The sequence below is a fragment of the Apium graveolens genome, chromosome 9 (assembly GCF_009905375.1).
Source record: "Apium graveolens cultivar Ventura chromosome 9, ASM990537v1, whole genome shotgun sequence".
In the NCBI taxonomy this organism is placed as follows: Eukaryota; Viridiplantae; Streptophyta; class Magnoliopsida; order Apiales; family Apiaceae; genus Apium; species Apium graveolens.
In genome coordinates, this window is record NC_133655.1 from 109,961,096 (window position 1) to 109,985,442 (window position 24,347).

The 24,347-nt window shown below is 34.9% G+C and overlaps 3 protein-coding genes across 7 annotated transcripts; all 3 read right to left on the reverse strand.

The window, feature by feature from the left end:
• Positions 1-270: 270 nt before the first annotated feature.
• Positions 271-3,860, reverse strand: LOC141684181 (cell division protein FtsZ homolog 1, chloroplastic). The gene is made up of 6 exons (XM_074489018.1): positions 3,436-3,860; positions 2,683-2,782; positions 2,204-2,433; positions 1,586-1,753; positions 1,057-1,290; positions 271-688 (listed from the first exon to the last, which is right to left on the reverse strand). The coding sequence occupies exons 1-6, from the start codon at positions 3,673-3,675 to the stop codon at positions 425-427; spliced, it is 1,236 nt and encodes a 411-aa protein (XP_074345119.1). The 5' UTR covers positions 3,676-3,860; the 3' UTR covers positions 271-424.
• A 1,011-nt stretch (positions 3,861-4,871) lies between these two features.
• On the reverse strand, positions 4,872-7,378 carry LOC141686856 (V-type proton ATPase subunit e1). Of its 2 annotated transcripts, none has more exons than XM_074491949.1 (4): positions 7,238-7,378; positions 6,897-7,006; positions 5,870-5,917; positions 4,872-5,171 (listed from the first exon to the last, which is right to left on the reverse strand). In XM_074491949.1, the coding sequence occupies exons 2-4, from the start codon at positions 6,992-6,994 to the stop codon at positions 5,105-5,107; spliced, it is 213 nt and encodes a 70-aa protein (XP_074348050.1). In that variant the 5' UTR covers positions 6,995-7,006; positions 7,238-7,378; the 3' UTR covers positions 4,872-5,104. The 2 variants fall into 2 exon arrangements, with proteins under 2 accessions (XP_074348050.1, XP_074348049.1); XM_074491948.1 differs by having other exon boundaries at positions 7,123-7,361.
• Positions 7,379-17,214: 9,836 nt separating this feature from the next.
• LOC141684390 (fimbrin-4-like) lies at positions 17,215-24,125 on the reverse strand. Of its 4 annotated transcripts, XM_074489322.1 has the most exons (16): positions 23,925-24,102; positions 23,624-23,739; positions 23,343-23,513; positions 22,894-23,132; positions 22,624-22,795; positions 22,499-22,537; positions 22,208-22,276; positions 21,980-22,096; positions 21,635-21,846; positions 20,855-21,010; positions 20,357-20,556; positions 19,364-19,521; positions 19,181-19,277; positions 18,613-18,704; positions 18,130-18,268; positions 17,215-18,063 (listed from the first exon to the last, which is right to left on the reverse strand). In XM_074489322.1, exons 2-16 carry the CDS (start codon positions 23,708-23,710, stop codon positions 17,549-17,551), a joined length of 2,463 nt encoding a protein of 820 aa, XP_074345423.1. In that variant the 5' UTR covers positions 23,711-23,739; positions 23,925-24,102; the 3' UTR covers positions 17,215-17,548. The 4 variants fall into 4 exon arrangements, with proteins under 4 accessions (XP_074345423.1, XP_074345422.1, XP_074345421.1 ...); XM_074489321.1 differs by having other exon boundaries at positions 17,215-18,268; positions 24,037-24,125; XM_074489320.1 differs by having other exon boundaries at positions 17,215-18,268; positions 23,985-24,101.
• Between the last annotated feature and the right edge of the window lie 222 nt (positions 24,126-24,347).

A 24,347-nucleotide genomic window follows, 5' to 3' on the forward strand; every position in this document is an offset into this window, starting at 1 on the left:
GTCATCATGTCTTCTTATGAGAATCTTGAGATGACAGTAATTAACAAATGTGGATTGTAAAGACTCAAGTGGCAAAAGAGCTCTATGTTTTGATGAACTTATACTTTCATGTCTGTTCAAGCAAGACCAGCATCATTTGATTGGCGTGATTATTGTTTTCTTATATAAGCTCTTCAGCTTATGGATGTAACTTGTACCTGGCAATGATTAATAAGGGCACATAGGATAGTCAAAAGAAAATCAATCTAATATATTGTGCTCGGAGGGAGATAAAAAACAAAAGGAAAACCATCTACAATATTAATTGATATCATTACACAACCAAATGCCTAAAAGATCCACTTTGACTGTTCTTGGTGATGGACCGGACAATCTAATCAGATCTGGACAAATGCAACATTACAAAATTATATGAAGAGATTATTTAAAAGAAGAGCTTTCTTGGATTTGATCTTTGAGTGCCGGAAGGTGTTAATGTCTTGAGGGGGATAGTTGATTTTATGTTTTCTTGGCCTCCTGCCCCTCTTTCATTTAATTTTACTCCTTTCGAGTCCGTCAAAAAAGTCTTCTGAAATGACTGCGCAAAACCTGTGGCAACTATGGTAACATGGATCTCCCCGTTGTACCTTTCATCCACAACTGCTCCAAATATTATGTTAGCAGAAGGATCTGCCAAACTTGTTACAACCTGCATATCAGCAAAATTGAGATTCATATACAAGACTACACATAGATAAAAGGAATGACATTTGCAGGTTCTGAAGCTAAAGGATCATTTCCAATTACTGCATTCTGGGTAGTCAGCTTTAGTCTGGAACTAAGAATCGGAAGTAAGGTCCTTGCATATATTTCACATGTGCTAAAACATGCACAGACATGCCCAACCTCTCTAATATTTGTGTTTCAGAGATTGTTCCAGTATCACAAGTAGAAAATATGTTTGGGGATGAGTGATGAATGTAATCTCGGATATTATTTATTGTCCTATCTGTACGGGCGGGTTATCTGTGATTATGTTGGTGAATCAAACACATAGAAATAAAAAACTAAGGCTACCTGAGACACCCGGTTAACTTCTTGCAAAGTTATATCCTTTCCTCCCGTAATGTTATACACTACTCCAGTTGCAGACTGAATAGATGACCCAATCAAAGGAGCCAGAGTTGCCTGTTCAGCTGCTTCTTCGGCACGATTCTTGCTAGACGAAACACCAACTCCAAGCATTGCCGTTCCAGAGTCCTTCATGACTGCCTTTACATCTGCGAAATCCACATTGACCAGCCCAGGAATCTACAAAACAAAGACACCTTAAACTAAGCATCAAATGCAATCAGCAGCACAACTTTATGCTAGATTTATAGATACAGACGAAATACAACTCGTAGGTAATAATAGTGTTGCAACCCAATTTGCCACTTAACCCCCATTAACGGAAAGTTAATTCCCACGGAAGTTTCTGCTTTGTGCTAATAAAGAGTTAAGACACTTTATTCCTTTTTAAGGTTGTATAATTTCTCTTTAGAAAACTTTATTCATCTAATTTTAAATACAAATCTTGAATCCAATAATCGGAAAGAACACCTACTGTGATTATGTCTGAAATTCCTTGGACCCCTTGACGTAGGACATCATCTGCCAGAAGGAAAGCATCCTGAAGGGCAGTCTGTTCGTCAGCAATATCCAATAGACGGTCATTGGGAATCACTATTAAAGTATCAACATTTTTCTGCAACTTTTCGATGGCCTCCAGTGCCTGCAAATGAAGCAGATATAACAGTTTCAATGACCTAAATTAGTCTGTATGCTGCTGCCCAAACCTCGACTTGATGTAGCTCTCTAAATCAATATGACTATGCAAGAAATAATATATTTATGCAAAGCCTCAACAGCATATTAGTTCTTCATTTCATAAGCAGGCAGCATGACTCAAGCAGATAATCTAAAAAATAAAATTGGATAACATATGCAAAACACTTGCCCAAGTTCTAATATATATATATATATATATATATATATATACTATACATGGCATTGTCCAAATAAGTAAGAAATATCTTACTGGTTAGCAGCTCCCACTCATTTAAATTCTTAACATTTTGCTTCAGGTACATGACATTGCTGATGACAACATTAATTCTTGAATGTTAAATGATATAAACAACCCCAAGAACCAAAATCTTGGGAAAGGAAAAACAGCACCTGCCTGCACAGATCTTTTACGTCCTTCAAAGCTAAATGGATAAGTGACAACACCAACAGTTAGATAACCTGCTTCTTTTGATATCTGAGCGACTACTGGAGCAGCACCAGACCCTGTACCGCCACCCATACCTGCTGTTATAAAGACAAGGTCTGATCCTTTCAGAGCATTTGCAATGGCTTCCTTTGATTCTTCTGCAGCCTGTTCCCCTAAAAGTGGATTTCCACCCGTACCTGCATCATTACAAATATTTATTAAGGGAAATCATTACATAGACATAGTAGCATATTATAGCAGGATTGGAGATATCCAAATTGACGATATACTGTTGCAAAGACCACTGGTCTGATGATGGTCAACAAGTATCAGAGAGCGGAACCTTAAGAGGATTATGCTTTTTTAGTTTTGTGAACTACTCAAGTCAAAACTACAATTGATATAAAATTAATATAAAGAAACTTGGAAAATGGTGAGTGTCAAACCAAGTCCACGTGTCAAAAGCTCTCCGATTTGAAGAGGGTTCTCGGCTTCAGATTGAAACAACGCCTGAGCATCTGTGTTAATGGCGAAGAAGTCAACACCCTATCCAGCACACAGATCAACATTGTCATTGATCAACTTCAAGATGACACGCAAGGAATTAAAAGAGCAAAAAAACGGAGACAAAGATGTACAATAACAAAAAACAATGGGGAATTCCTTTTAGCAGTGCAACGTCTTTTCAATATTTGGACAGAGACGAAAAACGATTCCTAATACAAAGCCTACAAAACAGTAAATCAGCTGTATATATTGGGGAATGAGAAGGAATAGGGAGAGGAGGCTATTTGCAATAGGCGCATTCTATGTAATTACAATTTGGAGTGGATATCCCATTTGGTACCTCCTTTCCTCTTGGACACTTTACACTGGTAAAAACAACACCGTGTCTATAATTAATTAGGTTATACTACACAATTGCAAGGCTTAAAGAGTTCAATTACAATAGATAAGCAATTCAAATAAAAGGGATAAACACGGGGAATTAATAATTGAGCATATATAAACTTGCATACAGTGAAAGGGGAGAGAGAGAGAGAGAGAGAGAGAGGGAGACTAAAGACCAGATATAAACAGACAAACATAGAGACAAAAGGTCAAGAGAGTTAAGTTGAAGCTCTAAAATGTTGAATTGCAGCAAGATATACATATATATAAAAAAAGGACATGTAGAAAAGGGGAGAAGTAGGACGAACATGTAAGCCACTGCCAATCATACGATTAACGGCATTGTTGCCGCCGCCACCGACACCGACGACCTTAATCTTAGCAGAGTCCAACTGAGCAAAAGAAGAAGAAATGCGACGTGGTAGTCTGATAGGTGGGCACCTGTGTTTAGAAATGGATGGATAGAGTGGAGGAAGTGTGGCAATATGGTGTTGACAATAAGACCTCCCAGCCCCAATTGAAGAGGAAGAAGATGACATTAGAGACATCACTCACTCCCCCACTGGCCTAAACTCTTATCAGATTCACACTCTTTCTCACCTCCCCCCCTCCTATTGCTCTCAAGTGCTTCGTTAGGGTTTTACTATTTCCGTACGCTAATGCTCCTTTCCTTTATTTTTCCTCTTTGTATTTTGTCTGGTTTTTGGTTAGGAAACTGACTTTTTCCCAAAACTATTTCCAAATACCAACTTATCAATACATATATGGTAACTTTTTCAATTAATATTCCTCTCTCCCATCCATTTCTTTACGGTTATTATTTTGATGGCCGTTACATCCACTTCTTTACATTCCAAAAATACTAAATTTTTAATAATATAAAACACTATTACACCCACTAACTTCCTCCACTCTCTCAAATCTATTATTAAATATTGATAGGTCTCACTACTTTAACCAATTTTTATCACTTTTCATTACTTTACCTACTTATATATATATATATATATATATATATATATATATATACTCCGTGCCCACCCGAGATGTAAAGATCCTCGTGGGATGGAGGGAGTAACACGAGACTTCATATACATAAATATGCGCCTCTAAATCAAAATTCGTCTTTTGTCATTTCACGTCATTTACTTAAAATTTGGAGAATTTTTTTGAGATACTTAGCATGTTTTTTGTTTTTTTCCCTAATCAAGTTTATATTTCTTATAATTGAATATCTATTTAACAAATTTTGGGATGAAAAATAATTGAACGGTAAAGTGATAAAAACTTAACCACTTAAACTTGGACGAACAATAATCGAACCGTAAAGAGATAAGCCCTTAAGCTCTCACCTCATTTGCTTATCTAACTTTTGTTTCTGCTATTTCATTCAACGTGAAAGAGTTTAAAAATTACCATGTATTTTAAATTTTATATATACTTTTTGTTGAATTTATTTTTTTAAACAAATTAACTTATGTTATTGAACGTAATCTACCCTTAAAAAATTGCACTTAAATACATAATTTTTTTAATCAAATTGTATAATTACAAGTATACCTCTCGTGGATTCCCTTTTAAAAAAATTGTACTCAACTAAGTATCAAGCAGCTAAATGTGCATTTGGAACAAAAGAGAGAGACGATTTAATTATGAGCACATCCAGGGCCTTGTTCTGGGAAATGAATTGTAACATGTGGTAAGATCCGAATTAAATAAATTAAATGTTGTAGAAGCAGCAGCAAACCTAAGAACATTGTGCACTGGGAATATTTTAAAAGAATAGTTGGAGGATCAAGTCCAGATAAAACACATAGACAGGAAAATTAAAGTTTTCGCCACAATTCAAACTAAATATACATCTTATATAATATCACTTTGCATATAACATGCCTTCAAATAATTATTCTTCACTCTCCAATACCCTCTTTTCATAATGCTGGCTGCCAGGAATCAGGTACGCTCGTTGGCGGAAGCTCATTCTCCTTCGCTCAAAATTGGGACTATTAGTGGATTCATCTGTGCAAGATAAACAATCGCCCACCTGACAAGCAAGATAAAAGATTATGAACAAATGAACAAACAGAACCCAGACTATACTTATTAGATAGGAATACATTGTTTTCACGATGCCCCCCTCTCAAACTTATTAACATGAATTTATTGGTAGTACTCTAGTAGTAAGAGTCTTGACCTCTTTATGCACTTTATCATGGTCTCATCAGATTACAGAACCTGTCTACAGAAGTCTCAATGTATCAACTTGCTGCATGACTTCATACTTACAGCTGATGTTGCCACACTCGACGATAAAGAACGGTTAATTCCAACATATATAGGATACTTCTCTAAAATCAACAGGCATGAGAGCCAAGACCAAACTTTGGTTTTGCTACTAGGGACACCATTCAGGATATATTATACTCAACACTACAAGGGTTGCAAAGAATAATAATAAGCTTTTTCCTCATACGTAACTATTCCTTATTGAGTATGATTCATTCAAAAGCCATAGTACAACTGATAGCCATGCAGTACTGAGTGACCTATATACCATACCTTCTTAAAAGCCTCATCTTTGTAACCACCACATCGAGCACTTAATGATTATTCACTAGACATACATGGATTATAATATACCATACCCTCCTTGAAAATTGAAAAGGCTAATATTTGAAAGAGTAAAAATCTGAGTGTAAACTGTACACTGATAAAATAAAGTTTTAAGGTAAGAGAACTTACATCATCCAACAGCACACGGTTGCAGTGATAACCAGAGTCAAATGAAGCCTGAATCAAAATAAAGAGAACACAGTCAAATACAGTATTACACGCCGAAAACACAATTTTTCAAAGCAGATATGTATATATAAAATCAGCTGCAAATTAAAAAATAGACATCATAAATGAAAAGGATTTTACCAGAAACTAAACAGATCTATATGTAAAACATTTAATGATATTGACAACATATAATATTCTTATCTCCATACAAAAAATCATCCATATCAAAACGTCAAACAGTTTGAAAAAACTCAACAAACAATGGTCTACCTTAATTAGAAAAAAAAGTTGGTTTTCCGAAACTTTTAAATGGAAAAGATAGAAATCATGTGCGTCTGCAGACTAACATCTTCAAAGTCTCAAATAGAAAGCTTCATATCCAACCATTAATAACCCGTTGGTATCAAATAATCTTTAATGATAAACAAGATAGGGGCCCTATAATCCAACGTATACCAGGCCAGTTATGCATTCAACAAGAGAAAAGTCTCAAAGTTTAAAACGAACTAAAATAGAAAGCAAAAAAAAAAAGTCATCACTATAACACTAAGGTGGCATTTGGAGGCATGATGGAAATGGCAATGGAGGGTATGGGAATAGGGGTTAATGGGAATGGGAATGGGAATGAAATGGAATCCCAAGGGTTATGATAGTTTTGATTAAGCCACCACGAGAGAATGGGTTCCCATTCCACACAATTAAAATGTTAATCCAAACAGTATTACATGGGTTTAAGGTTCCAATTCCCATTAACCATGAATCAGACAACCCCTAAATCAATTTCAATGTATCCTAATAAAGGACCTAATTGTCAAAAAACCGGAAAGCAAAGCAATTCCCACTACAAATCTGAAATTCTAGTATTAAAGTCCTTGGATATGCATATGAATAACAGAGAACCAAAAATGTAACAATTGTAGAAGGATCACATGTACAGAGAATCGATGTGAGCTAATGAAATAGCAAAGGAGTGGAAGTGACATACAAGTTAGTAGAAGGGCCTCGGTTGCAGCAGATTCGGGTACAGAGACAAGCAATGACTCCAATCACAACAAATATAAGGGTTGTCACCACAAAACCCATCTTTATTCCCACCTAATTAATTAGCATACAAAGATTCAAATGACAAACAATTAATAATAAATAAATAAATAACAAGCTAAAAAAATAAGTAACAAATAAATTATATCTGGATCTAAAATGCGACTAACCACAGATGCCAAGTCCTGTAGATATGATAAATGTGAGAACCTTTTAATCTATGTATAGAAGGGTGTGTGTGTGTGTAAACAGAGGGATGTTGGTGTTATTGTAATGTAATCATACAAAAAGTGAATCTCCGATGAGAGGTCAAGCTTTCCTCCGTGGCTGATCTCGTTTCCCCGTTCCTTCCCTTCTGGGTTATTAATGACTTTGTGTTTTCAATTTGGGGCTTTATCTTTTTGGCCCAGATCTCGTTATAGCTTTCTCGGCCCAACATATATGAAACCTCTGTTTTGTCAGTATCGTTATTTTGTTTTGTCAAGTCAGTTTCACATTTTATCAAGCACATGGCATCCTCTACACGGGCCCGTATTGTCGAGCCAACTGTTTTCTTTATAAAAATAATGTTGGAAGAAATTGGTGATATGAGCTTATAAGAGCATTTTCACTGGGAGTTGTCAAGGAGGTTGTCAAACTTACGTGGCATGGCACACTTAATTGCCTACCTATTGAAGTTGTGAGGTTATCAAAAGGTTGCATAGCAAGGTTGCCAAAATTTGGCAACCCCTTGACAACTTCCTAAATTAGCAAAAAGTTATAAAAAATATCTAAAGTGTATATTACACAACCCACTTTTATATTGAACTAAATATAAAATTAATATAGAGGGACCACATTGGCAACCTTTAAAGTTGTTTAACTATTAGAGCAAAATTTTAATAAATGTTGTCAAGAGTGACATGGATGTGAGAGAAAATTAAAAAATAATATATTTAATGATTTGTCATGGTTTGACAACTTTGTTAGCAACCTCTACTGGAGATGCTCTAAACTATCAGAGTTTATTATCAGCATTTGATATCAGAGTTTAGCAGAAGGTGACGTCATCAGTATTTGTTGATCAGTAATTAATATCAGTATTTGATCACTTCAACTAAAAGTCAGGAGATATCAAAGATGAAAAAAAATTGCAGAATTCAAGTCGGTGAAAGACTTTACTTCTAGTAGCAATCAAATTAAGAATATGATTTATGATTTTTTATTGTAATAGTTTAGGATTCCTTATTTGATTCTGTAGTTGTGCAGTATATAAGCACAGAATAGGTTAACACTTTATGTGTCGCGTATTGATATATCTTTTTTGTAACCTAGCAGCTCTCAATGATATTTGTTCATCCTTTGAGAGATTAGTTTGTAATCAATTTTTATTAATCAATATAAAAATGTTTATCCTATTGAGTGCTTATTTCGATTTATCTGCATAAACTCTATTCACCCCCCCCCCACTATAGTTGTATTAAGGAACTAACAATTGGTATCAGAGTTTGTTGTTGATATACAAACAGTTTAAGATCTAAAATTAATTTAAAATGGCAGATAAAGAACTTCAACAGAATCCCCCACCTCCTCCACCAGCCAATCAGCCTATCAGTCATAATATGAGCAGATATGAGGCTATCAAGGTACCCATCCTGATAATTCATGAATATCCAATATGGAATGTGAAGATGGCCATGTGTCTGGAAGTAACAAATCCTGAATATCTGAGCAGGATTTATGATGGTCCTCATAGACCAATAAAGCTAGATGTTGTTGTTGCGGGTCAAGAAGAAAAGATGGTTGATAAGGACAAAAAAGACTATCCTCTTGAAGATCTTTCATCCATTATGAAAGATGCAAAAGTAAGACATATTCTGCATAGCAGTCTAGACAGTGTTATGTTTAACAGAGTTATCGGATGTAAAACTGCCAAGAAAATATGGGATACTTTGGAAGTCAAGTGTCAAGGAACCATTGATATTAAGAAAAACAGAAGGACAATACTTACTCAGGAGTATGAACACTTTGACTCAAAATCAGATGAGTCCTTGACTGAAATCTATAATATGTTTCAAAAGCTGATGAATGACTTATCTTTGGTAGACAAATAATATGATCTAGAAGATTCTAACTTGCAGTTTCTTCTTCCACTCCATGAAAAGTGGGACTTGAAAGTCACATCTATAAGGGACAATTATGGTCTTGATGATACATCTCTAGATGAGATTTATGGTATGCTGAAAACTCATGAACTGAAGATGGAGCAAATAAGTAAGAGGAAAGGACCAAGAGTAAGACAGGTTGTTCTCAAAGTTGAAGAGAGGTCAAAGGAGAAGTCTCGGAGTTGTTCTAGAACAGCTAAGGCTAATGGAGGAAGACTTCAAGAATTCCACGAAGACAGAAAATGTCGATATTGCTATTATTTCTCAAGAACTTTATGAAGATGATCTTTCTAACAGACCAACCAAGGGTATAGTCATAAGGGAGGAAAGTTAGACAGATATTGAAAGGTATTTCAGACCTCAAGCTATCTTAACTGCTGACAGGAAGCATAAAGGGAAATAGAATATTGGAAATAAGTCAAAGCTTTCAAAGCCTAAAGCCAAAGATGTTGCAATAAAGAAATCAGTATCTAAAGCAACTAAATAACAAATACTGATAGATCCAATCTATAAAGTTGTTAAATCTTTTGATACTGATGAAATTGCTGAAGAAGAAGAAATCAGCCAAGCTCACCAAAGAAGGAAGATTTATGGAGCTGATTGAGCTGAAAAATTGAAATTAACCTCTGACATTGCTCAAGTTAAAGAAGAAGTTGTTATTCAACCAATCACAACCTCTGATTCTACTCATATTGTTGATTTCTCAAACCCAATTCAAGCTAATTTAATCAGATCCTGATTCTGAAAACATAGTCTCTGATAAGCCAGAACTTACTTTTGAAGAAAAGAAGAAGCTACTATGGAAAAGTAAGAAACCAACATCTAGAAGAGATTCTTCTGAAACATTAAAGAAGATTTATGGTGGAAGTTCTCACTCTAGAAGACCTGGAATCACAAGTGGTCTTGGAAGATTAAATATTGATCCATTTGTAGGAGATGCTTTGAGTTTAAGAAAGCATTCTGACTTGACAGAAATTGGAGACAATGTAATGCTTGAAGACTTACAGAAGATCATATCAGTGCAATTTGTTATTGATCGAGTTGAAGAGAAATTAATTTATTTTCTGGAGTCTGGGAGAAACTTAAGGTTGACACAAGAACAGTTAAGAGACAAACCATGGCAGGAATTAGAACTTATTACTACAATTCTCAAGGTAACTAGTTATGTAACTGTCAGATGGTCTGCATTCATAAAGAACCTGATACAGTTAAAGCAGAAAGGAATCTCTTAAAAATATAATTACATTCTAAATACATTGATCAAACTGAATATACTGTTAATACGCCTATTGGAGGAGCCAAGATAGAAATGAGTCTAGGGACTAAAGTTTTAACCTTTAATCATGATGGAAAGAAAATTGGGTTTCTGGAGCTGGATGATCTATCTTTTGGAAATTCAAAGTTACATAATCTCAAGGTTGCCATCTACCAGAATGATGAATCAACAGATAAACTGAGTGAACATAAACAGAGGATGCAATGATATTTGGATGTAAAATAAGAAAATCTGCTGAGAAAGTTTCTTGAAGATTTTCTAGAATGTGTTAGAGTTCAGAATGAAGAGTAAAGTCGGATATGCACTGAAGTAAGAAAGAATATGCTTACTTGATTGTATTTGGATAGTTTTGACATCATCAATAGGAACTTGTACATATTGTCATAATGCACAAGTTGGGGGAGATTGTTAAATATAATTGATGATATATGGACAAGAAACTATCAGAATTTCATATCAGGACTTATATCAGTATTTACTGAAGAGTGACATCATCAGTACTTATATCAGTACTTGATGATCAGCTAATGATATCATCAAGATTTCTCACTTCAGTAGATATTCGAGGAGGAAAAGAAAAGCATATATTCAAGGCGGTGAAGGACTCTATCTCAGAAGCAATCATACATGGATAGATTTCCTTATTGTAATTGAATAAGATTCCTTATTTGATTATGTAGTTATGCTCTATATAAAGCACATATTAGGTTCATGCTATAAGCATTGTGAACATTGTTATATCATTCGCATAACCTAGCAGCTCTCAAGGATATTTGTTCATCCTTTTGAGAGAGTACGTTTGTAATCAGTTTTTATCTGTTAATATAAAAAATGTTGATTATGTTGAAACTTTATCGAATTATTTGCATAAACTGTATTCACCCCCCTCTACAGTTGATTATGGACCTAACAAAGCTTGATTTGACAAGGAGAGGTCATGTCCAATTTGATTCACACCATTTAAAGTCTTACAAACTTGTAACACTCATTATTTAAGCTTCCTTGATTGTATTCATTATCATTTGATATGAGCTTTTAATTATTAAAGTGATAAAAAGAATCCTAGATTGATAGCCTTTGTATTTGGTTCTTTTTATATTTGTTACTTCAGATCTTTGTATTTGAAGTTATAAGCAAACCTTCGGGTATTTATACTTTGAATAAAAGCATATTTACCCAAAAATATTTGTGTGTGTTTATTTCGTTTACATAGTTTGATTATCCGCTGCAATTAATTTTAGAAAACGAAGAACATACATTCACCCCCCTCTATATGTACCTTTTGGACCTAACATGATCCACTTCATATGGTCGTTATTCTTGAATATTTGGTGTTAATACTGAGGACATGGCAGTTTCTACAACATCTGATTATCACACAGCTCCAATTCCTGATGATTTGCTAAATACTGATGTTGGAGATGAAGTAGCTCAGTTCATACAGGAGCAAGTTGATGATGGGGAATCTGTGCGTGAAAGTGAGTCTAATGATGGAGAAGATATCAATGCGGAATTAAATCCTGACGATGATGAACTTTTTTCCTGAAGACATGCCTAAACATGAAAAGAATATGAGATTAACTGAGCTTCATGAAAAGAAAAGTAAAGAGTTTCCTGATGCAGAATGGAATTCTAAGTGGAAGGATGTTTCATATCCTATCTCTGTTGTTACTGCTTCTAAATATCTGGAAAGAGTAGAACAGAGCATTGCAAATCTTGATATTTTGACACATCTCAAAGTTTCTACAATGTTGATCAAATCATACAACATACTCAGTCCCAGGCTAATAATCAAATTGATAAAATCAAGGAATCTTTTCTTGAAACCAAACTGACCACAACCAAGGAAGTCCAGAAGCAATTAACACTTATCCTTGCTAGACAGGACAAATTGGAAGCCAACCAGCTTAAGTTGGAAGTTACTCAAGCTAAGATGTCTAGTCAACTGGATGAGGTACAACAGTCTATGAAGCTCATTGTTTCTCTTCTGCTTGGTGATGATGCCAAAAAGGGGGAGAAAATGTTGAAATCTAAATGCAAACAACTCCAACTAAAAGATGCTGATGACAAGGATAGTCCTGATGGTGATGGTCAAGGAGGTAGTAAGAAGGAGTTGGTTTTGAAGAAACAAGGCGGAGATCTGATTGGTTCTAGTGGCACATCAAAAACCACTAGTCAATCTAGACCAGGTGGATAAAGGAGGAGATCTGGAAGGAAAGTCTCAAAGACTGTGCAAAGTAAAGAACTGACTGTTGCTAAATCTCAAACTCTGAAAGTCATAAATGCTGATGAAGACCGAGGCATTCTGGAGATAGAAGCTGGTGCTGAAGCAAGTTAGTATCTATAAACTCTGAAAGTAAAAGGGAAGAAAACAACTATATTCTACAAAGATCCAAAGATTCAAGCATTTGATTCTGAGGTGAGTAGAAGAAGATTTGAAAGATAAAATCTTGGAGTTGATATGGAACAACTTAAACTTTTGGAGGAAGAATACAAATCTTTGAAAACATAAAATATTGATGTTGTCTTATCTTATGAAAATATTCCTAGTAGCGGACCTACAAAAGGTGTGGTGATCAAGGAGGTCAGCCAAACTGATGCTGAAGGGCCTTAAAGGTCTCATGTAATTTTAAATGCTAGCAGGAGTTATAAGGGGAAAGAGAAGATTTGTGAGAAATCAAGGCCAAAACTTAAAGCTAAATCCAAGAAGAAATCAACACCTATAGGTTCAAAATCTCAAATACTGATAGATCAAATCTATTCAATAGTTGTAGCTCATGATGATGCTGATGATCTGAAGATTCAAGAAAAAGAAGCAAATCAGTTCCACAAGAAAATAAAGATGAATCATGGAGCTGATTGGGATGAAAAATTAAAGAAAGTAACAACCTCTGACAATTCAAGTAAAATACAAGCTGATGTCACAAATCCTGATTCAGAGGACTTAAACTCTGATATGCCAGAATTAACTTTAGAAGAAAATAAAAAGCTACTATAGGGAAGTAAGACACCTGCACCAGTAAGATATTCTTCCGAGACTATAAAAAAGATCTATAGTGGAAATTCTCAGTCTAGAAGAGCTGGTAGAAGAAGTGGCTTGAGACTTCCAAATGTTGATTATTATGTTGTTGATGCCTTGATTTTAAGGAAGCCTAGAAATCTGATAAAGATTGGTGATAATACAATGCTTGAAGATTTGCAGAAAATAAAATCAGTACAAATTATAAATGATCTAGTTGGTGAAAAGCTGATCTATTTTCTGGAGTCTGGAAGAAGGTTGAGGGTCACTCAAAAGCATTTGAAGAATAAACCATGACATGAGTTGGAATTCAGCACTACTTTACTCAAGGTAACCAACTATACTACTGCTATATGGTCTGAATTTTTGAAGAACTTAGTACACATGAAACAGAGAGTAATGACATACAAGTCCAATTATGTTCCAAAGTACATTCATGAATCCGGACATACTGTTGATATGTCTACTAGAGGAGCCAAAGTGGTTAAATCTTTAGGAAGAGAAGTTTTTACTTTCAATGTTGATGGAAAGAAAATTGGATTTCTGAAACGGGATAATTTGACACTTGGAGAAACAAATCTACATGACCTTAGAGCTATTGTTTATCAGAATGATGAATCAACTGAGGAGCTCAAGGATATCAAGCAGAAAATGAAAATATATGTAAATGTTCTTGAAGATCAACTACTCAAGAAACTCCTTGATAAAGCTACAGATTGTACTGAAGTTCAAGACTGAAGATAAAGTTTGGAAGCACTGACTGTAAGATAGATTATCTGTTTGTATTTCTGCATTTAGATAGTTTTGGTGTCATCAATTTAGAACTTGTCCATATTTCATAATGCACAAGTTAGGGGAGATTGTTAGAAGAAATTGATGATATCAGCTTATAAACTATCAGAGTTTATTATCAGCATTTGATATCAGAGTTTAACAGAAGGTGACGTCATCAGCATTTGACATCAGTATTTGTTGATCAGTAATTAATATCAGTATTTGATCACTTCATCTAAAAGTCAGGAGATATCAAAGAAGGAAAGGATTTGCAGAATTCAAGTGGGTGAGAGACTTTACTTCTAGTAGCAATCAAATTAAGGATATGTATTATGATTCCTTATTGTAATAGAATAGGACTCCTTATTTGATTGTGTAGTTGTGCAGTATATAAGCACATATTAGGTTAACCCTTTATGTGTCACGTATTGATATATCTTTTTGTGTAACTTAGCAGTTCTCAAGGATATTTGTTCATCATTTGAGAGATTAGTTTGTAATCAGTTTTTATTAATCAATACAAAACTTTTTATCCTGTTGAGTGCTTATTTCGATTTATCTGCATAAACTGTATTAACCCCCCTACAGTTGTATTAAAGACCTAACAAACAAAAATAAATTATTTGCGTGAATAAAAATAAAATACCTAAAAATATATTGTTTTAATTTTTAACTCAAATTCTCCGTATCTTCTTGGGGTCCTCTTCTTTGTCAACTCGAGCTCGGACTCGGGTTCTAATATGGCACTTTAGCTGTTAGATGAACTCCTGCAAAGTAGACCATGTTAAGAGATATAAGAAATATATTATTAATAGAAAAATATGGGAACATTATAATAAATTAGAGTATTATGAAAATATGATTTATTTCCGTTAGGATATATTAAACTTGTTGACCAAATCTTATAAATTATATATACCAAATTATTATGAATGAGAAAATATAAACTTGAGAGCATATTTTATGGTAGCGGGGTGTCGTCTTCGCGACATCTCTAATGTGTGAATTTAGAGAAAAACGGTAAAACATGAATTACTTAAATAAATGTGGTGTGTGTGGTTACTATAAGTATATAGGTGTATAAAGAATGTAACCCCTAAAATACATTTTTTAAGTATTTTATATTAGGGTTCAGAATTTTGTACCTTGAATCGCAGGAGTTGAAACATTTTGAAATCGGGCACCTGAACCCCTAGTATGGAGACACGGGTTCCAAAATCGGGCACCTGAATCCCTAGGATGGAGACATGGGTCCATGCGCTCCTGCTATTGGACATGTGCCACAAGAAGCACGTGCCGGGGGTAGGAGTGAGAGTAAATGAGCCATGGTTACAAAATATTATTCGTACTTACAAACGAATAATTGGAGTTGATATCCTTATATGACAAGGCACGTGCCGAGGTAGGAGTAAGAGTAAATGAGTCATAGTTACAGAATATTATTCATATTCACAAACAATAATTGGAGTTGATATCCTTAAATGACAAGATATCGCGAATGAAAATGTTTCATCCTGAGGTCTACTATAATCTGAGGTCTACTGCAATCTGGCGTCATGTTCTTTATTGAATCTGAACTCATTGTTTTTGAATTTTTGAAGTCATATATTCGGTGTCATATGAAATCACGTGATCTTTATTGAATCTAGACTCACTATTTTTAAGTTTCCGGAGCCATACATAAGCCTAATTAATTTATGGCCTCTCAGTGACCAGACTATAACAAAGCTTGTAATCTTTAAATGTTGTTTAACGCATGGGGCATAGCACGTGGCCAGTGGAGTCATTTATGTAAGGTTTTTATCCTATCAAATGCAGTATTCTAAAAATCGGTCTAGACGGCCGCCTAAGCGATAGTAAAACATCTCGACTCGGATTTAGACGGTGATTTATGTGTTTTTTTAAAATATCAGGTCAAAATCGGAATTAGATGGGTTAGGCGGTCAAAAATCGGTCCTAGGCGGTCTAGGCGGGAAATAATTAAAAAAAACATTTTTTTTATGTTTTTATAATTTTAATTCATTAATTTCATAATTTCAAACAATATCATGTCAATTTCTAATATAAAGTATTGATAAGAATTAACAAGTAATCTAATATATTTATTTCTTACTTAAAATATAAAAATGACATATTGTAATTAGTTTAAAAGTGTAAACTAAAATATATTCAATATTGTAAACTCAATAATTAGTACATAACGAATGTCAAATGTGTAGATAGTGTTTAATATCATTCTCATTTCTTTTTTGAAACAAATATTTGACATATTGATCATTTTATAATTATAAAAATTAAAAGTAATATTTATATTCTTCCGATTAATGTTTCGATTAGTCTCCGACTTACCGATTAATCTCTTGAAAGTATCCTCACCTACCTGGCACACATAGCGATTTCTGGAACACGGATAAAATGTACAGTATGAGTCAAAATTTTACGGATAATAATATTAATGTTTTGACCCATCAAGTAATTTTATATACTAAAATTTTGACTTTAACTTTCAATATAGGGCTGTAAACGAACCGAGCTGATCGTTAGGCTCGATTCGACTCGACTCGTTTAACTCGACTCGACTCGCCTCGTTAAGTAATCGAGCTCGAGTTCGAATAAGAAAATATGTTCGTTTAGCTTATCGAGTCGATCCGAGTTTTACAAGTGGTCGACTCGAACTCGACTCGAGATTGACTCGAGATCGACTCGACTCGTTAAACTCGACTCGAACTCGACTCGATAAGCAATATGTATAAAAAAAATCTAAATATATACATGAGCATGTTCTATCTCTACATGTATCTTCCTAATTGGACTGGGCTTAAATTTTATTTTATTTGGGTTGGGATTTATTTCGACTCTAATTGGGAAAAAAGTCCAAAAAAAATTAAAAAATTAATGACCAACTCGAACTCGACTCGACTCGAAAAGTTCATGAACAACTCGAACTCGACTCGGTTGTTAACGAACTCGAGTTTGAACATAAAAATCTGATCATTAAACTTTTCGAACTCGACTCGACTCGTTAAAAAAAAACTCAAACTCAAACTCGTTAAGAAAAAACTCGACTCGACTCGGTTCGTTTACAGCCTATTTCAATATTTGGGTACAGCCCCAATGAGAGAGAAAAGCTCCTTACGGGAGCCGGCACCTCATCTCCTGTATACTAATACAACTTACAAAGACCTCTTTTACATTAAATATATGGAATAGTAAAGTATAAACTATCTCATCATCCCTAAAAACTTCATGTACAACTTTTATATGCGAGCCTATTCCTTTCTATCGGCTAATTCTATGCATGTCCTAGTACACCACTCGCAGATTATTCTCGCTGAATTTTCATTGTAAACCTTTGCGAAGATCTTGTCACAAAGCTTGCACCGTCAGTAGTCGAGCTCAAAACCTCGCCAACACCCATTGACGCCGTCCTTCCCTTCCGTCTTTCCCCCAACGAGAGCGTATTCATCTTCGTCATTGAGATTAGCTATTATCGCGACATCAGAACTGATAGCAGCTGCAGCAGTCGGTAGTGAGTAATTATTCTTGCAATGTGCAGGTGAGGAATCCATAGTAGTAAGTGTAGCAGTATTAGCACCGGCAGTGAATGGAAATGACTTGACATCAACTGAATCAAAAGGTGATGCAGACGCAGGAAAGACAGGCAATTCACAATCATTTGAAGTTGCAGCTGCAGGAAAGGTGGACAATTCACTATCAATGGAAGTTACAGCCGCAGGGGAGGCAGGCAATTCATTATCAACAGAAGTTGCAGCCGCAGGAGAGGCAGACAATTCACTATTAGCGCAAGTTGCAGTTGCAGGGAAGGCAGGCAAAATACTATCAACAGATGTTGCAAGCGCAGGAAAAGCAGGCAATTCACTCTCAACGGAAGATGCAGCTGCAGGAAAGGCAGGCAATTTACTATCAACGGATGTTGCAGCCACAGGAAAGGAAGGCAATTTACCATCAATGGAAGTTGCAGCTGAAGCATTAGCATTGCTAGTAGGAGCAAGCGGTGGAGATAATTTTGACTCTTCTGTTGAATGTTGCAGGCTCCAGTACATGATGCTGGCTGTAAGCATAAGTATCATCTTTTGGTTTACCTGCCACGTAGCATGTTTTATGGTTACATTGACACCATCTTTCTTAAATAGACAATGCAGTTCAAATTATTTTCGTCAAAAGAATGTTTTTTTATCATCAAGCACAGCTTCAGAATATATAATGAGCATATAATACTTCTCTTCTTCTTTTGTTCATTTTCCTTTTATTATCTAATATATTGCTGATTACTATAATTATCATTAATCAGTATAGAGTACCTTACAATGTTAGACCATTCATAAGATGTAACTACGTCTTCACATGCATTATGACATAATTCTCAACAGAAGCTTAAGTAATAAAGAGTCTAACTTAGATACCGCTATAACAGTATTTATCTCACCTCCATAATGTCCTCTGGCAACAAGAAAATTGAGCACCCAAGCTTTCGTGCCACGCTTATTATGTAAGTAGCGTTCAGCTTTTTCTTTTCATCTATTACATACACCAACAAAACCGAGACACATAGAAAATGAGCACCAGGATTCCAAAGACTTGGGCACGATACAAAATATACATAATTACAATATTTCCATATCGATCTGCTGCTCCACCCAAGTATATCTAGCTTTCTTTTAATACTTGTTGTACTTCTCATTATACCATAACTTCATTAACTTGTTAAGGCACTACTTAAAAGTGATGAAGTGAGATTTAATGCCCTATACATGAGAACAGATAAACAACAATGGGTTTATCAACTTCTCCAAGCACCCCAGTGTAAAGAATTAAGGGACAGTTTGACCGACGTGAACTGCTCAACATTACAAAAAAACTAAGAGTACTAGGAGAAAAATGACACATACATTTTAAAACAAAGCACAAGTGAAAAGAGTGCACTACCATCTCCTAGGCTACTTGAACACTGAAGCCAATTCTAATCACATGATTTTGGGGAAAAAGAACCTTACCGCTTTCACCCTTGGTCACAAGATTCCAGTTTACAACCCTTGGCTCTACTGCAGTGAGAAGCTCAAGAAAAAACAATCCATTGGAAAGATTCTTATCCTGAAAAACATTCCAACAAATAATACCTGATGATTAGACATGTATCTACAAACAGATAATGATGAAGAAGAATTGCCTTTTCTAACCTTGAAGCTCTCCATTTGAGAAGTCCTTCCTGCACTTCTTACTTTATCGTTTGCCCATGACAAAATATCAGTGTCTGTGATCTCCTTGCCCTGGGAGCGAGACCTTAAATTTTTCAAAAGCTGTAGCATGTTGAACCTCATCAACTGCCACAAGAAAGCTGCAATCAAGGTACACAAACTTTGTTACTTCAGGATCTTAATAATCACCTTTATTATATAATCTGTAGACATCTTCTTTGCAAAAAAACCCAACAATATGCATTATATCACCATCTAATTATGGCCATTTATGTAGCTGTGGCTGGATATCCTTTAGACAAGCGTAAGAATCAATCAAAATATGGTCTGCATGCTTAAGTAAAAAAGATCCAGAACGTTTTATATACGATGTATAACGTCTAAGGTCCAGTTTAACAAAGTGCATCTTTAAAATTTATGTGTAGCTGACATAGACCAGGGAAGCAGACAGAACAAGAGATGAAGCAACTGGTTTGAAGTTTGTAGGGTCTGTTTGACTTGAGTCAATTTATTTACTGATGGTAACTAAGCAGTTTGGGAAACCAACAATTTTGCAACATGACTGTAATTGTGTAATCAGTAATGACACTCTCGTAAATGCCTCGTAGAGTCGCCATCCAAGTAGAATAGTTTATGTTTGTTCCATTTGTAAAGTAAAATATCATGTGCCCAATATTAGAGAGTGTATAAGAAACCCACAAGATATTTAGGTTTGGAAGTCAAGTTGCACGTGAGTTCACAAAAGTAACTTAGACCAACTTCTGGCCTAATCTTAATTGTAACGAAGATGGAAAACTGTACAACTGAATGATCACACCTCAGGCTTGGTATAATAGTGATTCAGTATTTTATATACTAAGAGGACCAAAGAAACAGCAACTGAAAAAAAGGTTTAAAGCAATCAACAAAATATGAGAGAAAAATAAAATAAATCTTAAGTTAATATGCCCTAGGTGCTTAAGATTGAGCACATACCAAGTATAAGTTTTTTATTCCCTTGCACAAAGTCATTCCCTGCTACATTCACCAAAGAAAACTTCAACTGCTTCCCTATTTTAATTACTTGATTGCAGTTCTCTACTTTTCTAAATGGCATTTTAATAGGAGGCTTTGTTGCCTGTTTCCAATTTACTGATCCTGGGGATACCTTGTCTAGCACTTCCAGGAGTATCCAACTGCATAGAAAGATTTAGTGAGCTCATAATTATGATGTCATAACAAACAATTTGAAAACGATATCTAGTTTATTATCGCAATAATAAAATTCAAAATGGCTGCGCAAGTGATCATAAATGAAAAGTACTAGGAGGGATATGAAAAGAAACTTTAACCGGTAAAATGCAGTGATCGCAGATATTAATCTAGCCATTTTACCACTAACTTAAACTTGTCAAAAAATTGCAAGACATACAACTATTAGATAGCATACAGAATCATGAACTTCTGAATAGAGATTACTGATTAGGAACTCACCCACTCCTTACATCCTCAAACATATGATTAACATAAGAAGAAATTCCAAGACTGTTGATCCATAACCGATACCATCTCTCTTCTCTAGATATTTCTTCATCATCTGTCATCATCTCTGCAAAAGAAATCTTCTTGCTATCTGTAGACAGGCCATTCCTATAGGAGATTCACAGTCAGAATATTTCTAGATTCCTAAAACATATCTAAACCAGTATTAGCACTGAAAAAACAAGATTGGGCCACTGATGCGGTAAAGAGTACAGTTAAAAGAAGGATTTTGTCCTCAATAAACAAAATGGTGCTTGTTGATACCAAAGTGAAATGGTAAAAGTGCAGATTCCACAAGAATGTAGTACAAACAGACGATGACATCAAATTTAAATTTCTCTTGCTTGATGTGAAACACATCATAAGCAATAGATGAAACTTTCAATTTTATATATATATAAATAAATATATATGTATATATATATATATATATATATTTTACTTCAAACGGATTACTTATGCAAGATAGATATTTTTTAAAAATAAAATGATAGCAAACAATTTAGCCAAAAGATACCTCTTAAAGATATATGATCCAACTAATCCTCCTTCGACCACCATAAAATTTCAGGTAAGTTGGTAACTTAACATGGTATAAGAGCACACGAAATGGTCTTTCAAGTAAGTAGGGAGGGGGAGTGTTGAAGAGATATGATCCATTGAAGTCTCCTTAGTACCATAAGATTTTAGAAGATTTGGTAACTTAACAACACCAAGCATTGAAGAGCGCACCTCTGATGGAATATCTGGGCAACAAATGCAAGATTTAAGTTGGGTAAACCATCAACGATATCCTCCGGGGTTAAGTATCTTTTGCAATCCATTTTTTCTGCATGTTCAAGTACCAAATTAGCTCTTTTGGCAGGATCCTTGATATCTAAGGTGGATGGACTGCTGTGCTCTGGTGCAAGAACGTTAAGCAGGTAAGCATAAGCTTCTCCATCCTACAGCAAATAGATATTGAATTGAACTGAAGTATATTAGCATTTAACTTTGTCTTTTTCTTGCTAACTGTAAACTATAAGAAACACGTAAATCTCTACCGCTGAAATTTAACTACCCAGCTGGATACACTACCTTTAAGTCGGAAGAGAAATTCGTGACAACTTTTTTGTAGCCAGCTTTCTTGAGATGGAAGTTCATCCACTTCAATAAAACCTTTTCAGGTGCTAGACCCATAATCTCATCAACATCCTGTATCCATTATAAAGTACGTCACTGCGTTGTTGCTCATTAATTTGTCAAATAAATGCAGAAAAAGAAACAAAAACATTCTTGAGATATATAAATATATACAGTCAGTACATTGTTATCTTCCACCAATTCCACAAGCTGAGGTGTGTTCCTGAGGTTGAGATCTGCCAATAATTGGATCTGAAATTGCATATTCAGAAGTTAAAGGATAATAGAAGACAGAAAGTAAAAACTCGGGCACCGGACCAATTAGGAATTTAGGTCTCCATACAGTAAAAAACATCCTAACATCATATTAGCATCTTCACTGCATTAGAAATTATAATGAAACTCACAATAGCACACCTAGCTGTTTTAAACATGAAAATTAAACTACATGAAGTTAAACTGTTAAAGTTCTACCTTTATAATTTGCGATATTAAGCCAAGTACCAGATGTGGCTGCAAAATTACAAAATTTAAGGAGGAAAACGTCAGAGACATTATTATGATCCAAACGCTCTAGATTACATTGTAATCAAGCTTACTCTTCCTTCAACCAGGTCCTCAGTGCCGATGTTAACTACTGTGCAGCCTATAGCCTTGGCAGAGTTGAGACAAAGTGTATGATTCTCATTTCTTTCCCAAGGATTTAGTACCAGTTTGGTGTTAATAGCTCGTTCATCAATCGTATTTGGCACAGCAACATTGATAAGCTTACTGTGTCAGGACATACAAGATGTCAAAAGTAAAAATAACTGATAGCAGTATCCAAACTTATTGCCAAAGAAATTATTACAAGGCACACACTTATATACCATAGAAGCACTCCGTCCTTTGCAAGCTCAAATAGATAATTTGTAGTTGGATCTATAGGAAGAAATTGCTTTAAGAAAGGATCATCCTTGAGATAACTATTAATGTGGGCAACATAGGACGCTTTCTCTGATTCACTTATAGTGTGTAGAAGGGTAGTCGTGGTGGAGTTGAGGAATGAAGATGAACTTTTCAAATTACCCAATTTCGCAGCAGCACGTGCTTGTATATTAAGATAAGCCTATCCAACAAATACAACAAAAAATGAAGTTATAAACACAATGACACCATCTCATAGTAACTAAAGGAAGGCTACTATAGTTATTTCAGTTTCAGTAGGCTACAAAGTATTATATTATTAACAGCCTACAGTAATATAAACAGTATCATTTAATTTCATATATCGCGCAAGTTATGGCAAGACATTTAATAATAAAGCGTAAAACCTCACCCTGAGGTAGCCTTCAAAATCAACCTCACTACTCATATCAGACTCTGATTCGCGCAATATAAGTTTAATATCTTCCTCCGTAAAAATCTCACCAGAATCTTTAAGTTGTGCAAGCAAAGGTGGCAAATTCCCAATTGTAACAGTACCATTCTGTTTCTCTACCGCTACAAACTACAAATTAAAAATTAACTTAACAAAACAAAAAGACCTAATAAAACAAAGATGGTAATACAAAAATACAGTAAATTTAAGATGGAGATAAAATGGTAAAGAAATGTTACTTTGTCTTTGAGGTTGAGTAACTGGAGTTGTGTGAATTGGGCTTGGAGCCACTGATCAGATACATGAACACCCGTAAAGCTAGACATGTTTGTGTATATATATCACAATTGCACACCTGCAGCAATTGAACAACAGAGGGATTAAGTGGCATAGGCCAGAACAAAGTATAATTATGTAATAATAAAAGTGTTATTACATTAAAACTTCAATTTCTACCAATTACGCAGAAACTTATTGCAGTACTAGTAGAATTCATATTAAACAGCAGAAAATAACGTCGGTTGGAAACAAGAAACTTACATGAAAAGAGAGAGAGAGAGAGAGAGAGAGAGAGAGAGAGAGAGAGAGAGAGAGAGATGCCTGTTTAGAGAAACAGGGGGAGAGTGTTTTGGATGTGAAAAAACATGCTCACCGGCTTCTGCGCCAGTTACAGACGAGTGTTTTTGTTTTGTCCTGGACACTATAAATTATACACGTCCAGCTGATATCCCATATGTACTGGACTCTCCTATGTATGCAGAGCTGGCCTCGTACCCACGGGGACATCCAAAAAAAAATTAATTTTAGGGGCACATTTTTATTATATAAATAAATAAATAAAATTATATTTTTAATTTTTATTCTAAAAATTCCTTAAAAATATAAAATATTTTTTATATTTAATTGAATCGACATAAATATTAATGATATCTCACTATTTTAGATTTATTATCAAAGTATAAA

Bases quoted from the DNA above. Each gene is read 5' to 3' on its own strand.
- LOC141686856 (XM_074491949.1), bottom strand. From the start codon at position 6,994: ATGGGTTTTGTGGTGACAACCCTTATATTTGTTGTGATTGGAGTCATT. The intron at 5,918-6,896 runs GTATGTCACTTC...ATTTTGATTCAG, and splicing joins CGAGGCCCTTCTACTAACTT to GCTTCATTTGACTCTGGTTA. The intron at 5,172-5,869 runs GTAAGTTCTCTT...CTTGCTTGTCAG, and splicing joins ACCGTGTGCTGTTGGATGAT to GTGGGCGATTGTTTATCTTG.
- LOC141684390 (XM_074489321.1), bottom strand. From the start codon at position 23,710: ATGTCTAGCTTTACGGGTGTTCATGTATCTGATCAGTGGCTCCAAGCC. The intron at 21,847-21,979 runs GTAGTGTATCCA...TATTTGCTGTAG, and splicing joins ATTTCTCTTCCGACTTAAAG to GATGGAGAAGCTTATGCTTA. The intron at 21,011-21,634 runs GTGCGCTCTTCA...AATCTCCTATAG, and splicing joins GCCCAGATATTCCATCAGAG to GAATGGCCTGTCTACAGATA.
- LOC141684181 (XM_074489018.1), bottom strand. From the start codon at position 3,675: ATGTCTCTAATGTCATCTTCTTCCTCTTCAATTGGGGCTGGGAGGTCT. The intron at 2,783-3,435 runs GTTCGTCCTACT...TGTGCTGGATAG, and splicing joins TGATTGGCAGTGGCTTACAT to GGTGTTGACTTCTTCGCCAT. The intron at 689-1,056 runs GTAGCCTTAGTT...GCTGATATGCAG, and splicing joins AAGTTAACCGGGTGTCTCAG to GTTGTAACAAGTTTGGCAGA.